We start from the raw sequence: 16,474 nt of genomic DNA, 5'->3' as shown, positions 1-16,474 counted from the left end.
CTGTCACTGAACAGCTCCTTTGCCTGCGACTTCACAGTCTCTGTGGCCCTACGCAGTGCTATGGCTTTTCCCAGGTCTAGATCTTGCTCTCTTAGCAGTCTTTCCCTTAGACCATTATTTGGAATACCACACACCAGTCTGTCTTTTATCAGCGAGTCTGTCAGTCCCCCAAATTCACACGATTTGCTTCTGTTTCTCAGTTCAGTCACATACTGATCAATAGTCTCTCCCGTTTTCTGTACACGTGAAAAATCTGTGCCTCTCAAACGTCACGTTACGTTTAGGTATGCAGTAGGCCTCAAACTGTTCCATTATTTTATCCAACTTCATTTTGTCTCCATCAGCAGCGAATGTGAAGTTATTATACACCTCCAGCGCTTCATCACCCACGACATTCAAGAACACTGACGCTTTCATTTTATCACTTTTCTCGTCAGCTCCGATTGCCGCTAAATACAACTCCAAACGTTGTTTGAACCTCCTCCAATTTTCAGCCACATTACCTGTCAACTGAAGCTTCGCCGGTGGGTGTAAACCTTCCATTTTTTCACTTCGTTAGCTATTCTTCAAAGGTAAGTAACGATGTTCTCTTTTGGCTTGCTAATATGTGGAGAGCTGATTTAACTTCAGATTTTTCCTCTTCATCTCTTTCAATCACTTCTGACACCATGTATCGATTTGTATTTGGGTTCAATGACGACACATTCATGAAAGAGAATGACTTTTTTTCTAAAGTATGTTCAACTCAGTTAACAGCATTACAGGAGACACCATCTTAGAGATCCATCTAAAACGAAACTAAAACTAAACTGCTTGTCTCTCACATGCCCTCTGCTGGTCAGGCAAAAATAATCAATCAGGCAAATATGCTGGTAAGGCATAAATAATCAAACAGGCAAATACCATCACTATTTGCTGATATCATTACACCATCGACTCTATCCCCTCCCTGGCTGCTGCCTGAAAGGGTGGACGGGGCCTCAATTTAACGTCTCATCCGAAAGATAGCATCTCTGACAGTGCAGCGCTCCCTCAATAATGCACTGAAGTGGACCACTTGAAGTTGTGATGGGTGTGATCAAAATGCCTCAAGGGTTGATACACCTGCCTAAGTCTTGCTGGCTGTCAGGATCTCCCTCTCCATACTTCCTCCCTCCCCACATCTGGATCCTGCAACCTCCTTTCATTGCTCACAAACCTCTAGACTGCAATTCCAGTGCTTCATAATCCCATAACTGCTCCCATTGCTCCCAGACAATGAGAACTCCCATCCCAATGTCTCAATGACCTAGGATCCCTTTCCCAAAAATCCCAGTATTTCTAGAAACTCCCTCTCTAGTGTTGCTGGAATCCTGGGATGCCCTCTCCAGTATTCCTGGAGTCCACCATAAAGAATTGGTACTACCTGCCACCCCATGCCAGGACTGTATGATCCCAGGACCTCCTCCAATGCTGATAGGTCAGTTTCCCTGGTAATACTACTTGGCATAACACTCCGCGCTTAAAAAAATAATCTCGGATTCACTATGAGCAATGCCACGAGAGATGTACTAATATACTAAAAATCTTATGCTTGTGTGCACTTCCTGTCAACTTTTTCCATTATAAATTCCTATGATCAAATTTATAATGGAAACTGTTTAAGTAAACGTGCCACCCTTTAATGACACCCTTCCATGAGTGGAGACAGTGTAGCACTATTGGCAGGAGGGTGGGTAATTACAGTGTGACAAGTATATATGGGCAGTTTCCATTATAAATATGAACATAAGAATTATATAATGGAAATATATAAAAATAAAGACAGATTCTATGGGTATTGAACATTTGCATACCCTGATCCAACTAGCCCCTGTCCTCTAATCCCACTTCACCTAAAGACTGCACTTAGTCTTGACTCCCTGGATTGGATTCTGACTAGATAAAACAGGTGATAGCGAATCGGCAGCCTGTTGTACATCTCTCCCATTGACTAAAATGGAAATAAAATACGGAAGGACTGCCGATTCACTATCACCCGCTTTACACTATTGCAAATCTACCCTCCTCTGTGCAATGTCATGGGAGATCGACTGATATATTAAAAACCTTACCCCTGCACCCACTTCCTGTTAGCTTCTTCTGTTACAGGTTACCTGTGCCCACATCTATAATGGAAACTGCCTATGCAAACTTATCACGCTGTAACTCTATTGTGCACCCACAGTGAAGGCTTGTTGGAGGTCGAAGCCACCAGTTTGTACCAAATACACACAAATTGTTTTGTTTTGTACTGTGTTATGATGACGGTTGTTCTTTTTAAAATAAAAATAGTAAACAGGTACCAATAAATCATTTGAAGTTATTACTATTATGTGCACTAAATAAAGGAATGGTAGTTTTAAACCATCTTTGTATTGTTTTAAATCACACAGATGATGCTCAATCCAGACAGCTCCAAGGCAAACTTCTACAACTGGAAACAGAAATTGATCGATTTAAAGCAGAAAATACAGCATTAGCCGAACTAAAGGAGAAACATGAGTTAGCCATGGAAAATCTCAGGTGAGTCTCAAAGCTATGTTCATGTTCTGTTTAGAAGTGCCTGTGCTAATACATCTTAGAAAGCAGAAATGCAAATTCCACTCTACACTTATTACAGTGAAATGACCAATGACAGCAGGCGAAAACGTGTCTGGACAAGCACTGCTTTTCCCATCACCCCACACCTCCTCTAGCCAGCACCCAAATTGTGGCCATAGTGGCACTGCCATTTAAATGTGCTGACGCCCCCCGCCCCCCAACCACAAATATCCTTCCAGGGTCTGGAATGGAGATCACCAGCGCCTGTTCCACTCTTAGAGTGGGCTCATGTGTGCAAACAGGGATGAAATGCTGGGAGAAAGTGACAGTAGAATAATTGTCATGCTGTGATCATTCCTAACTGGTGTATGTGCTTTTCTGCCATGTTTGCGCCTAGCATTGCTGTGAGCTTGCTGATTGTGGATGTGCCCGGTTAGTATATGTTCCAGTAGTTGAAGGAGTTACGCTGGTGGATACCGAATGGCGATCTGCAGGGATACAGAAGGTTCATTATCTATCTATGGCCAACTCTCATGGACCTTAATTAGTGTCAGGAGTCTTTAATACTGTAGTCACTGTAAGCTCGGTGCTTTCTAAGGTGGCACCCGCAGTCACTTGTGCAGGGTTACACAACTGCAGCTGATGTGTGTGTACGCTGACTGCAGCTGTACTACTCCATCAATACCACTGGGGAAGAGTTCCACCTTTCAATATCCACAGATCTGAGTGACTGTAGAGTAGCGAGCTTCTATAAGGCTTTGAAATCCGACCACCGGGGTTACCTGTAACTATTCTCTAAGTGAACTGGAGCTGGCCATCACTGTATCTTGGAGATTTGATCCCAAAGCTTCCACGGCAGTAGTGTAAGCATGTGGCCTTGGTAGCTGCGTAGCAGATGGTGTTGGCATGTGCTCAATGGTAGGCAACTGTTATTTAAGTATATCATTCATGGGCAATGGGATATTTAGTTGTTGAACTCCTCCAAACTACTCAGGCCACCTCCCAATGTCATGTGCAAGAAGGCATATGACTCCTCATTACAGTCCTATTGCTGTAACAAACCTCTGTTTGAAATCAAGGCCACTATGCCCCCATGAAACTCAATAGGGGAATGCAGCTTGCTGGATCCTTGTCCTGTGCCAGCTGATCCCTCATTAACCATCACGACTGATACCCACTTTTTTAACCTAACCCTCACCCTGTGCTCCCTCATCCTCACTGGTATCAACATCTTCTGAAGTGTGCTTATTTATGTTGGTGCCTGCTTCAAGTGGGGGAAATAGTGGTTGGTTTCTCAGGTGTTTTGTGTTCTTGTAATGCAGCTGGTTGTTGACTCAATTCTCTTTGTTCTATGAAGAGAGCAGATGGTACATTATAAGTACATACGTACATTCATCCATTTGGCTACTGCATTGGTACTGCGCACACTACTATGTGTTTGTGCATAATCAAATTGCATGGACACGTTTATGGAACATTTCATGCAAATCATAGATTATTTGATGATTATGAGCAATTTTAAAAGAACATCCATTAAAAGTTCAAAAATATCTTGACAGGCCTTGTAAACAGTTCTGATATTTTTATATAGATCTTGGTCACCGACTAACTTTCTCCTCTGTGGTTAGAATTAAATCGCTTTTGGCCTAGAAATTGGACTGCTACACGAAAGTTGCTGCACGAATGTTGCCTCGGGTTAATGGCCGACGAAAATGATTGCGCCGGTAGGAGAGAAAAATTTGTGTTGGGAACTAAACATTTTTAGCCCAGCACAAAACTCACCATGTAACGCCCTCCTGGTGGTGTTAGTCCAGGCACCAAAAAATGCAGCCTTGCCCAGCCAGTGATTGACCAAGAAGGGAGAGGAGCGTGAAGAAGAAGAAGAAACACTCGATTTCACACTCCCAGCCACCAGCTCCTCAAGGTCGACCAGCAAGGCGATTTGCAGTGTCCCCCACTGAAAGTCAGCAGCCTTCCACCAGCCATGCTGTAGCCACTGGGGTAGCACTGCATGGCATCAGTAGGATAGGCAAAGGCACACAAGACAGTCACTAAGGGAATGCATTAGGGTGATGAGTTGATTTCTTGATGTCATATTGGAGGGATAGATGTATAAAGTTGGATTGGAATGTTTGCGTTGTGGTGGCTTTTATATCCGCATTGTGGCCGAGAGGATGCTGTGAACTCTCTCATCATTCTAAGAGGGGAGGGCAGGTCCAGAATAGGACCCAGATCTCGACCCCCAGGTGGGCTCTACTTCTGCTGCTCCAATGACAAGTAAAACAAGTTCATCCCAATGTCCAGGTTGCTGGATGTTAGAGAGGTGTGGCCAAGTGAATTCCCATTGAGCATTCCCCCCTCCCCGGCCCTGCCCACTCTGACGTCTGTGGCGATGTTTGAGGGCGACAGAGGTTCCACTCCAAACAAGTCCTTCTGGAATCCTTTGCCTTTAATTTCACTTTTCACATTGTCAGAAAAAAATCAGAGATAGATTTAGAAAAAGAAAAATAGGTTTAAGGCCCTACTACTTTTTTGTATACTTTGTTTTAAAAGGATTCTTGATGGTATCCCTCTTTTCATATTGACCAAGTGGCAAAAATAAGAGTTTTTGAAGTGAATAGTTTCCTGCAGTATGCCTAACCCTGTTTATCTTGAATGTTTGGTATATTCCCTGCACCATGTCATGAACTGACCAAGACTTAATACTCGAATGGATTGCTTTCTTGGGCATTGCAATTGCTGTATAGTTATCTGCATATGCCTGGTTATGTTCAGGTTTGTTTATTTACTCATTTTTGGCTGGTAAATAGAAGGATTTTAAATTACTGAAACCAAAAGGTTGCCAGCAGCAAACAAGTCTGGACTTGCCAATAGTCAGTAGTTTGCAGAGCATGGAGTTTTTAAAAGGCATTGGTAATTTAAAGTTAACGATGTAAGTAATACAGGCTTTTCAGAAAGTTTTGTAGATCTAGGAGCTTTCTGCAGAGTAATTCCATCACCATATCTGTGGGCATTTTTTTCCAATGCCGTTATATCAGCTATGATAGCTTAATCCATGAATTACTGTTTGTGCTTGATTATTTCTAATGGCTTCATGGCTTTACCAATTCAGTAAAAAGAAAAAAGAAAGACTTGCATTTATATAGCGCTTTTAAAGTGTTTTACAACAATTCAGTACTTTTGAAGTGTAGTCACTGTTGTAATGTAGGAAACATGGCAGCCAATTTGCACGCAACAAGTTCCCACAAACAGCAATGACCAGATAATCTGTTTGTTAGTGATGTTGATTGAGGGATAAATATTGGTCAGGACACTGGGGAGAACTATCTTCTTCAAAATACTGCCATTGGATTTTTTATGTCCACCTGAGAGGGCAGACAGGGCCTCGGTTTAACGAAAGCACTTCCAACAGTGCAGCACTCCTCAGTACTGCACTGGTGTGTCAGCTTAGATTTTGTGCTCAAGTTCCTGGAGTGGAGAGGATGAGGAGAACATGAACCTCTTATACCATACCAGTAATGTGACCAGTGCCACAGGTGAGATCGGCATCGATCCCACGAGGTAAATGATACTGCCCACAATAAATTGCAGACCTTTTGGACAGCAACCAGAAAACTCTAAAGCCAGCAGTCAATTTCTTTCCCATTTTTGGGAATAATGCTCTTCCAAGGGACGTTCCATTGCCAGGGTAGCATTATGGTCATTAAAATGACCTGAACTTGCAAATATGGGTGCACTCAACTTGAGCTCAGGCAATGGTGGAGGAAGATTGGCCCTGGCGTCTCTCCAACCCCTTAAGCAGTAATAATATAACTGACGTAAGTGAATCGATCACTTTGTTGTTACTAGAAAACGAATGGATCAGTTTGAAGATGAGAAGACTGAAGAAATAACTCGATTAGAGGAGTACAAGAAGGAGGAAATGAAGAAACTACAAAAAGAAAGGAGACTGTCTGAGAAAAACTCAGCAGTCAAAGCTGCTTTTGATAAGAAAGAGCGTGAAGAGATGGAGGTAAGTCGGGAGCCTGGCAAAATAGAAATATTATATAGTCAGTGCTAACCAAACAAAGATCTCGGGGGGGGGGGGGGTGAAATTCATCTTGGGCGGTAGGGCAAATTGGGCAATTCCCAATCCACTGTTTTCCACTCCACCCAATTTCCTTTTCCACTATGGAAAAATGGGATGCCTACTGATTCCGATAATCATTAATGAGGCAGAGCACATACATGTCTATTTTCACAACCAGTGACATACCCTGCAGGAGCCATGTGTTTCAAATATAGCTGGACTGTACTTATTGCTGAAATGTACTGATAATGTTAATACATTGTAAATGTATTGGGTGATAAATTATTGAAATCTCACAGCAAAATCGAATTGCTATTGACATATATGTCAGTTAACTCAGCCAGCTGGTGTTCACCTGACCAGATCATAAGGTTGGGGTTTCAAACCCTACCTCAGGGCTTAAAATTTACACCTAGTACCAGTACCCTAATAGGGCACCACACTGTTTGGGAAACTTTCTTTCAGATGTTTGGTTTAATTTTCATGCTCCAGATACAACATTTTTTAATCATGTGGCAAAGAGTATTTTATTTCTTGAGCAGCTTAGTTCTAGTCAGATGTCTTTAAACAAATACATTCCATTTTTACCAGACTTGCTTTTCTCACTATACATTCCACGTGCATTGTCTGGCACGCATGTGCAGAACAGCTTTCATGAAGGCGCAATGTGTTTTTATTATCTTGATATTTTCTCGATTGTATTTTACTATTGCATTGATAGTATACCTTTGCTTATGTGAAGAAATGAAAAGCACCGGTAAAAATCAAATCTCTTTTTAAGAAGTTCTATGATTACCCATAATTTGAAACTCATTTTTTAAATGCATACATTGGACTTGGGTACCACCAAATTTCAGAATGTACGGCATTTGTTTTATTGTTTTGAAACTCTTCAGTGTTAATTACGATATTTACTTAGTGTTTATTATTCACAATTGCTGTTCCCTTCTTCCCTGATATTATTAGCTCTTGAAGCAGCAGCTTGGTCAGCTCCAGGAAGACTTTAGAAAAAATGAGTCTAGGTGGTCTCTTGCCCACAACTGCCTTCGAAACCAGATTGACACATTGACCAAAGAAAATGTTGAACTACGTGATGAACTGAAGGCTGTGGAATGTCATCGACAAGGGCTTGTGAAAAAACCCAAGACTTCCAACCTTATCAGCAGGAAATTTGAAACACCAGTATAAATTTTGCTATGTCCAAATATTGTTCACTGCAGCATTTTGATACAGGATACAGCTATGTTTAAAAGTTACAGGCTGAGCTATAATGGGCCAGAAATTCGGGTTGGAGGCTTCCCGCGGTTGCAAGTCCCCGACCTGCACTTACCTAGCGCGCCAGCCGTTGAGCTGTGGGCCCGCGTGGGATTCCGATCCTGGGCCTCCTCCAGCTGCCGGTGCGCAGTGCTTGCGTATCCCAGGGGTGCAGTTAGTTCGAAGCGTCCCCTGGGATCACGTGGGCCATGGAGAGCCAATCGTAGCAGGGAATCTCTATTCATAGATTTGACAGGAAGACCTGTCAAAGCTATGAATAGGGATCGGCCCCAAAACCTAACTAAAACTTCAAATAAATTTTTTTTAAATCACATTTTTAAAATAACTATAAAGTACATAAAATAACTATTTTAAACAATAATTTAAATTTTTGAAAAAATTAATTTCAGTTTTTAACAGGGCTAAAAATAAACTTACCTTTCTTTAAAAGTATTTAAAAATAATAAACCTGTGGAAAAAACGGAAGTTCCAGGCATACGCGCTGCCTCTCCGGCACACGCGTTCGACCTGTGAACTCCTTCCTTCAAGGGAACGGAAGTTCCGGTTTCCAGCGCATGCACAGTGCATGCACGAAACCGGCACTTTCGTTGGCCCTACGCGTGAGTACCCAGCGCGTACTCACCCGTGGGGACCCGAATTTCTGGCCCATAATATATAAAAGAACAAAAGAGCTTGTACTTATATAGAGCCTTTCACAACCTCAGGACGTCCCAAATGCTTTACAGCCAATTAAGTGCTGTTGAGGTGTCGTCAGTGTTGTAATGTAGGAAATGCGGCAGCCAATTTGCGCACAGCAAGGTCCCACAAACAGCAATGTGATAATAACTAGATAATCTGTTTTAGGTATTGGCTGAGGCATAAATATTGGCCAGGACACCGGGAAAAACTGCCTTGCTCTTCTTTGAATAGTGCCATGAGATACTTTGCGTTCACCTAAGAGGGAAGACAGGGCCTCGGTTTAACATAGAAACATAGAAACATAGAAGATAGGAGCAGGAGTAGGCCAATCGGCCCTTCGAGCCTGCTCCGCCATTCAATGAGATCATGGCTGATCATCCAAATTCAGTACCCTGTCCCTGCCTTCTCCCCATATCCCTTGATCCCTTTAGCCTTAAGAAATATATCCAACTCTTTCTTGAATATATTTAATGAACTGGCCTCCACCGCCCTCTGTGGCAGAGAATTCCACAGGTTCACCACTCTCTGTGTGAAGAAATTCCTCCTCATTTCAGTCCTAAATGGCTTACCCCTTATCCTTAGACTATGACCCCTGGTTCTGGACTCCCCGGCCATCAGAAACATCCTTCCTGCATCTAGTCTGTCCAGGCCTGACAGAATTTTATAGGTTTCGATGAGATCCCCTCTCAATCTTCTAAACTCCAGTGAGTATAAGCTCAATCGACACAATCTCTCCTCATACGTCATTCCTGCCATCCCAGGTATCAGCCTGGTGAATCTTCGCTGCACTCCTTCCATGGTTAAACATAATTTAATAGGACAGAGTCAGCATGGTTTTATGAAGGGGAAGTCATGTTTGACAAATTTGCTCGAATTCTTTGAGGATGTAACATACAGGGTGGATAAAGGGGAACCAGTGGATGTAGTGTATTTGGACTTCCAAAAGGCATTTGACAAGGTTCCACACAAAAGATTACTGATCAAGATAAGAAATCACGGGATTGGGGGTAATATACTGGCATGGGTGGAAGATTGGCTATCTAACAGAAAGCAAAGAGTTGGGATAAATGGTTCATTCTTGGGCTGGCAATCAGTAACTAGTGGTGTTCCGCAGGGGTCAGTGCTGGGACCCCAACTCTTTACAATCTATATTAACGATTTGGAGGAAGGGACCGAGTGCAACATATCCAAGTTTGCCGACGATACAAAGATGGGAGGGAAAGCAGTGAGTGAGGAGGACATAAAAACCTGCAAAAGGACATAGACAGGCTAAGTGAGTGGGCAGAGATTTGGCAGATGCAATATAATGTTGGAAAGTGTGAGGTTATGCACTTTGGCAGAAAAAATCAAAGAGCAAGTTATTATCTAAATGGAGAGAAACTGCAAAGTGCTACAGTACAATGGGATCTGGAGGTCCTGGTGCATGAAACACAAAAAGTTAGTATGCAGGTGCAGCAGGTGATCAGGAAGGCCAATGGAATCTTGGCTTTTATTGCAAGGGGGATGGAGTATAAAAACAGGGAAGTCTTGCTGCAGTTATACAGGGTATTGGTGAGGCCACACCTGGAATATTGCATACAGTTTTGGTTTCCATATTTAAGAAAAGATATACTTGCTCTCGAGGCGGTTCAGAGAGGGTTCACTTGGTTGATTCCGGAGATGAGGGGGTTGACGTATGAGGAAAGGTTGAGTAGGTTGGGACTCTACTCATTGGAGTTCAGAAGAATGAGAGGCGATCTTATCGAAACATATAAAATTGTGAGGGGGCTTGATCGGGTGGATGCGGTGAGGATGTTTCCACTGATGGGTGAGACTAGAACTAGGGGGCATAATCTTAGAATAAGGGGCTGCCCTTTCAAAACTGAGATGAGGAGAAACTTCTTCACTCAGAGGGTAGTAAATCTATGGAATTTGCTACCCCAGAGAGCTGCGGATGCTGCAACATTAAATAAATTTAAAATGGAGATAGACAGTTTCCTAGCAGATAAGGGAATTAGGGGTTACAGGGAGAGGGCAGGGAAGTGGACGTGAGTCTAGATTTGGATCAGCCATGATCCTATTGAATGGCGGAGCAGGCCCGAGGGGCCATATGGCCTACTTCTTATGTTCTTATGTTCTTATGTAAGAACGTCCTTCCTCAGGTAAGGCGACCAAAACTGCACACAATACTCAAGGTGTGGTCTCACCAAGACCCTGTACAACTGTAGCAAGACATCCTTGTTCCTGTACTCAAACCCTCTTGCTACAAAGGCCAACATACCATTTGCCTTCTTAACCGCCTGCTGCACCTGAATGCTTACCTTCAGCGACTGGTGCACAAGGACACCCAGGTCTCTTTGCACTTCCCCTCCTTCCAATCTATTGCCATTCAAATAATAATCCACTTCCTGTTTTTGCCACCAAAGTGGATAACCTCACATTTATCCACATTATAGTGCATTTGCCATGTTTCTGCCCAATCACCCAACCTGTCCACATCGTACTGGAGTTTCACGACATCCTCCTCACAGCATACCCTCCCACCCAGCTTTGTGTCGTCTGCAAATTTGGAGATATTACATCCAATTCCCTCGTCCAGATCATTAATATATATTGTGAACAGCTGGGGTTCTAGGACCGATCCTTGCGGTACCCCACTAGTCACTGCCTGCCACTCGGAAAACGACCCGTTTATTCCAACTCTTTGCTTTCTGTCCGCCAACCAGCTCTCTATCCAAGTCAATACCTTGCCCCCAATCCCATGTGCCTTAATTTTGCACGCTAATCTCTTATGTGGGACCTTATCGAAAGCCTTCTGAAAGTCCAAATACACCACATCCACTGGTTCTCCCTTATCTATTTTACCAGTTACATCCTCAAAAAACTCCAGTAGGTTAGTCAAGCATGACTAACCTTTTGTAAATCCATGTTGACTTTGTCCGATCCTGTCACTGCTTTCCAAGTGCTCTGCTATTACATCTTATGTAATGGACTCTAGCATTTTCCCCACTACCGATGTCAGGCTTACCGGTCTATAATTCCCCGCTTTTTCTCTACCACCTTTTTTGAATAGTGGGGTAACATTAGCTACCCTCCAATCCATGGGTACTGTTCCAGAGTCTATCGAGTTCTGAAAGATGACCAGCAATGCATCTACTATTTCTAGGGCCACTTCCTTAAGTACCCTGGGATGTAGATTATCAGGCCCTGGGGATTTATCGGCCTTCAGTCCCATCAATTTTCCTAACACCATTTCCCTATAAATACTGATTTCTTTCAGTTCCACCCTTTCATCACACCCTATGTTCCCCGGCATCTCTGGGAGGTTATTTGTGTCCTCCTTTGTGAAGACAGAACAAAAATATGTATTTAGTTGGTCTGCCATTTCTTTGCTCCCCATTATAAATTCCCCTGATTCTGACTGCAAGGGACCTACGCTTGACTTCACCAATCTTTCCTCTTCACATGTCTATAAAAGCTTTTACAGTCAGTTTTTATGTTCCCTGAAAGCTTACTCTCATATTCTATTTTCACTTTCTTAATTAATCCCTTTGTCCTCCTTTGTTGAATCCTAAACTGTTCCCAATCCTGAGGATTATTGCTTTTTCTGGCCAATTTATATGGCCTCTCTTTGGCTCTTATGCTATCTCTAATTTCACTTGTTAGCCACGGTTGAGTCACCTTTTTTGTTTTATTTTTATGCCAAACTGGGATGAACAAATTCTGTAGCTCACCCATTCGGTCTTTGAATGTTTGCCATTGCCTATCCACCGTCAACCCTTTGAGTGCCATTCCCCAATCAATCCTACCCAACTCGCTCCTCAGACCATCGTAGTTTCCTTTATTTAAATTGAGGACCCTAGTTTCTGAGTCAACTACTTCATTCTCCATCTTAACGAAGAATTCGATCATATTATGATCGCTCCGACCCAAGGGGCCTCGTACAACAAGATTGCTAATTAATCCTTTCTCGTTACATAATACCCAGTCTAAGATGGCCTGATCTCTGGTTGGTTCCTCGACATATTGGTCCAGGAAACCATCCCATAAACACTCCAGGAAATTCTCCTCCACAGTATTGTTACTAATTTGGTTGGCCCAATCTATATGTAGATTAAAGTCACCCATGATGACTGCTGTGCCCTTATTGCACGCTTCTTTAATTTCCCTTTTAATGCCATCCCTAACCTCCGCCTTACTGTTTGGAGGTCTATATACCACTCCCACTAACGTTTTTTTCCCCTTAGCATTTCTCAATTCTACCCATACAGATTCCGCACCATCAGAGCTAATATCCTTCATTACAATTGTGTTAATCCCTTCTTAAACCAGTAATGCTACCCCACCTCCCTTTCCTTTTTGCCTATCTTTCCTGAATATCGAATACCCCTGGATGTTGAGTTCCCAGTCTTGGCCATCCTTGAGCCACGTTTCCGTAATCCCAACCAAATCTTATTCGTTTACCTCTATTTGCGCAGCCAATTCATCCACCTTATTACAAATGCTTCTCGCATTAAGACACAAAGCCTTCAGGCTTGTTTTTTTAACGCTCTTAGACCTATTAGAATTATTATTTACTGTGGCCATGTTTGATTTAAACCGTTGATTTCTCTGACTGCCACTTTTGTGTTTCTCCTTCCTATCTTTTGCTTTTATCCTTGGTTCCCTTTCCTCTGTCTCCCTGCTCAGGTTCCCAACCCCCTGCCATTTTAGTTTAAACCCTCCCCCACAGCACTAGCAAACACTTCCCCTAGGACATTGGTTCCAGCCCTGCCCAGGTGCAAACCGTCCGGTTTGAACTGGTCCCACCTCCCCCAGAATCGGTTCCAATGTCCCAGGAACTTGAATCCCTCCCCCTGGCACCATTCCTCTAGCCACGTATTCATCTGAAGTATCCTTCTATTTCTACTCTGACTAGCACATGGCACTGGTAGCAATCCTGAGATTACTACCTTTGAGGTCCTGTTTTTTAATTTATCTCCTAACTCCCTATATTCCGCTTTTAGGACCTCATCCCACTTTTTACCTATATCGTTGGTGCCTATATGTACCACAACAACTGGCTGTTCACCCTCCCCTTCCAAGATGTTCTGCAGCTGCTCGGAGACATCCTTGACCCTTGCACCAGGGAGGCAACACACCATCCTGGAGTCTCGTTTGCGGCCGCAGAAACACCTATCTATTCCCCTTATAATAGAATCCCCTATTACTATAGCTCTACCCCTCTTTTTCCTCCCATTCTGTGCAGCAGAGCCACCCCTGGTGCCAGGAAGTTGGCTACTGCTGCCTTCCTCTGATAAGCCATCCCCCCCAACAGTACCCAAAGTGGTGTATCTGTTGGAGAGGGGGATGGCCACAGGGGCCCCCTGCACTACCTGCCTGCGCCTAGTACTCTGCCTGTTGGTCACCCGTTCCCTTTCTTCCTGTCCAACCTCTACCTGTGGTGTGTCCAACTCCGTAAACGTGCTATTTACGCTGTCCTGAGCATCGTGAACGCTCCAGTATGCATCCAATCGCAGCTCCAGTGCCGCAATGCGGTCTGTCAGTAGCTGCAGCTGGATGCACTTCCTGCACATGTAGTTGTCAGGGACACAGGAAGTGTCCCTGATTTCCCACATATCGCAGGAGGAGCATATCACGTGGCCCGGCTGTCCTGCCATGACTTACCCTTTAATTAATTGAATTTAAATTAAATCAATCAATCCCACTAATTACACTACAGTTAACTAGTTTACCAACAGTCCCCGCTACACCAGAAAGACCTTAGTAACTATAAACCACGGAGTTAAAGTTTAAAAAAGAGAGAAATACTCACCAACCAATCACTTACCTGCTTCCTGGTGACGTCAAACTTTGATTACTTTTTACCTCTCTCCCCCGCTGCTGAATTGGTAAGCCTCGCTGCCGGTTTTAACTGCCGCCGCTCCTCACTGCTCCCACACAGGTCCGATGCTCTGGTCGGGCCTCGCTGCCGGTTTTAACTGCCGCCGCTCCTCACTGCTCCCACACAGGTCCGATGCTCTGGTCGGGCCTCGCTGCCGGTTTTAACTGCCGCCGCTCCTCACTGCTCCCACACAGGTCTGATCTGAAAGACGTATCTCAGCTTCTCGAAGTTTCCCGTAACTTCACACTACACAAAATAATCTCATACCACAGGGTGGGCAACAATCCAAAGATATTGAAAATATTACATGAACATGACCTATTCAGCCACCGTCCCCGAGACAACTTTCTTTCTACTTCCTGAGTACGAGATTGTATTCTCTGTCTGATTATATAGAATTACAGCACGAAACAGGCCATTCGGCCCAACTGGTCTATTACAAAGTATTACAAAATATTTATAGCACAAAAACAGGCCATTGGCTCAATAGGTCTATGCGGGTATTTATGCTCCACGCGAGCCTCCTCCCACCCCCTCTTCATCTCACCCCATCAACATATCCTTCTCTTCCTTTCTCCCTCATGTGCTTATCTAGCTTCCCCTTAAATGCATTGATACTATTCACCTCAACTACTCCCTGTGGTAGCGAGTTCCACATTCCAACCACTCTCTGGGTAAAGAAGTTGCTCCTGAATTCCCTATTGGATTTATTAGTGACTATCTTATATTTATGGTCCCTAGTTCTGGTTTTGCCTTCAAGTGGAAACATCTTCTCTACATCTACCCTATCAAACCCTTTCTTAATGCAATGAGATAATGGCCCAGAAATTCGGGTCGGAGGCTTCCTGCGGGTGTAAGCCCCCGACCTGCACTTACATAGAGCGCCTGCCGTTGTGCTGTGGGGCCGCGTGGGATTCCGATCCTGGGCCTCCTCCAGCTGCCACTGTGCAGTGCTTGCGTATCCCAGTGGCAAAGTTAGGTCGCAGCGTCCCCTTCGATCACGTGGGCCATGGGGAGCCAATCGCAGCAGGGAATCTCTATTCATAGATTTGACAGGAAGACCTGTCAAATCTATGAATAGAGATTGGCCCCAAAACCTAACTAAAACTTTAAATAATTTTTTTTTTTAAATCACATTTTAAAAATAACTATAAATTACATAAAATAACTATTTTAAGCAATAATTTAAATTTAAAAAAAAATTAATTACAGTTTTTAACAAGGCTAAAAATAAACTTACCTTTCTTTAAAGTATTTAAAAATAATAAACCTGTGGAAAAAATGCTTTAATTTTACTTAATTCACCTTACCTTGTTAAAAGCAGGCCTTGCGCTTGCTTTTTAAACGCGTAACTGCTAGAGACTTACCCTCCCGGAGAAACCTGTAAAAAAAACAGAAGTTCCAGGCTGCCTCTCTGGCACATGCATTTGACCTGTGAATCCCTTCCTTCAAGGGAATGGAAGTTCCGGTTTCCAGTGCATGCGCAGTGCATGCACGAAACCGGCACTTTCATTGGCCCTACGTGTGAGTACACAGTGCGTGCTCACCCGTGGGGACCCGAATTTTTGGACTGAGTATTGGCCACCTTGGCAAGGGTGCACAGACAGGTTTCTCCAGGAGGAAGCCCAGGCACCCCGATCTAGCTCACTAGTGCACACTAGTGTTTCCAGCAGCATGGAGCTGGCTGGAGCCTGAGATGCACCTGCAGTGCTGCAGGCACTTCCAAGCCGCATGCAAGTCAGCTGCTCTCCCACTGATGCCGCATACTCCAGTACAGTTTGTGCTGGAAGGCGCCAGAGGAATTGCCAGGATCAAATCCTGCTGATTTTTGAGCCTGTTGATTATACTGATAGCATTCACCAAACCATTGCACGAAGGCCATTGTACACAAATATGCCTTTTCATTTGCAATGGTTGGTTGAGCAGTACCAATAATGATGGAATCCTAAAGTCTGACATCACAATATATAGAGACTAACCAATGATAGAAATTGAAACTAGCTTCACAAACATTAACTGATGTGCTA

At 43.6% G+C, this 16,474-nt stretch overlaps 1 protein-coding gene across 1 annotated transcript in view; it reads left to right on the top strand.

The window, feature by feature from the left end:
• Positions 1–16,474, top strand: part of LOC147121625 (uncharacterized) — a 273,615-nt gene that overhangs the window by 126,512 nt on the left and 130,629 nt on the right. Inside the window, 3 exon segments of the mRNA XM_085982020.1 lie at positions 2,415–2,544; positions 6,412–6,574; positions 7,598–7,813. Of these exon segments, the coding sequence (XP_085838146.1) occupies positions 2,415–2,544; positions 6,412–6,574; positions 7,598–7,813 (509 nt within the window).

This window comes from Somniosus microcephalus, chromosome 3, assembly GCF_052327205.1.
Source record: "Somniosus microcephalus isolate GS21.2 chromosome 3, FLI_Smic_1.0, whole genome shotgun sequence".
In the NCBI taxonomy this organism is placed as follows: domain Eukaryota; kingdom Metazoa; phylum Chordata; class Chondrichthyes; order Squaliformes; family Somniosidae; genus Somniosus; species Somniosus microcephalus.
This window is presented reverse-complemented; position numbering and strand designations above follow the sequence as displayed.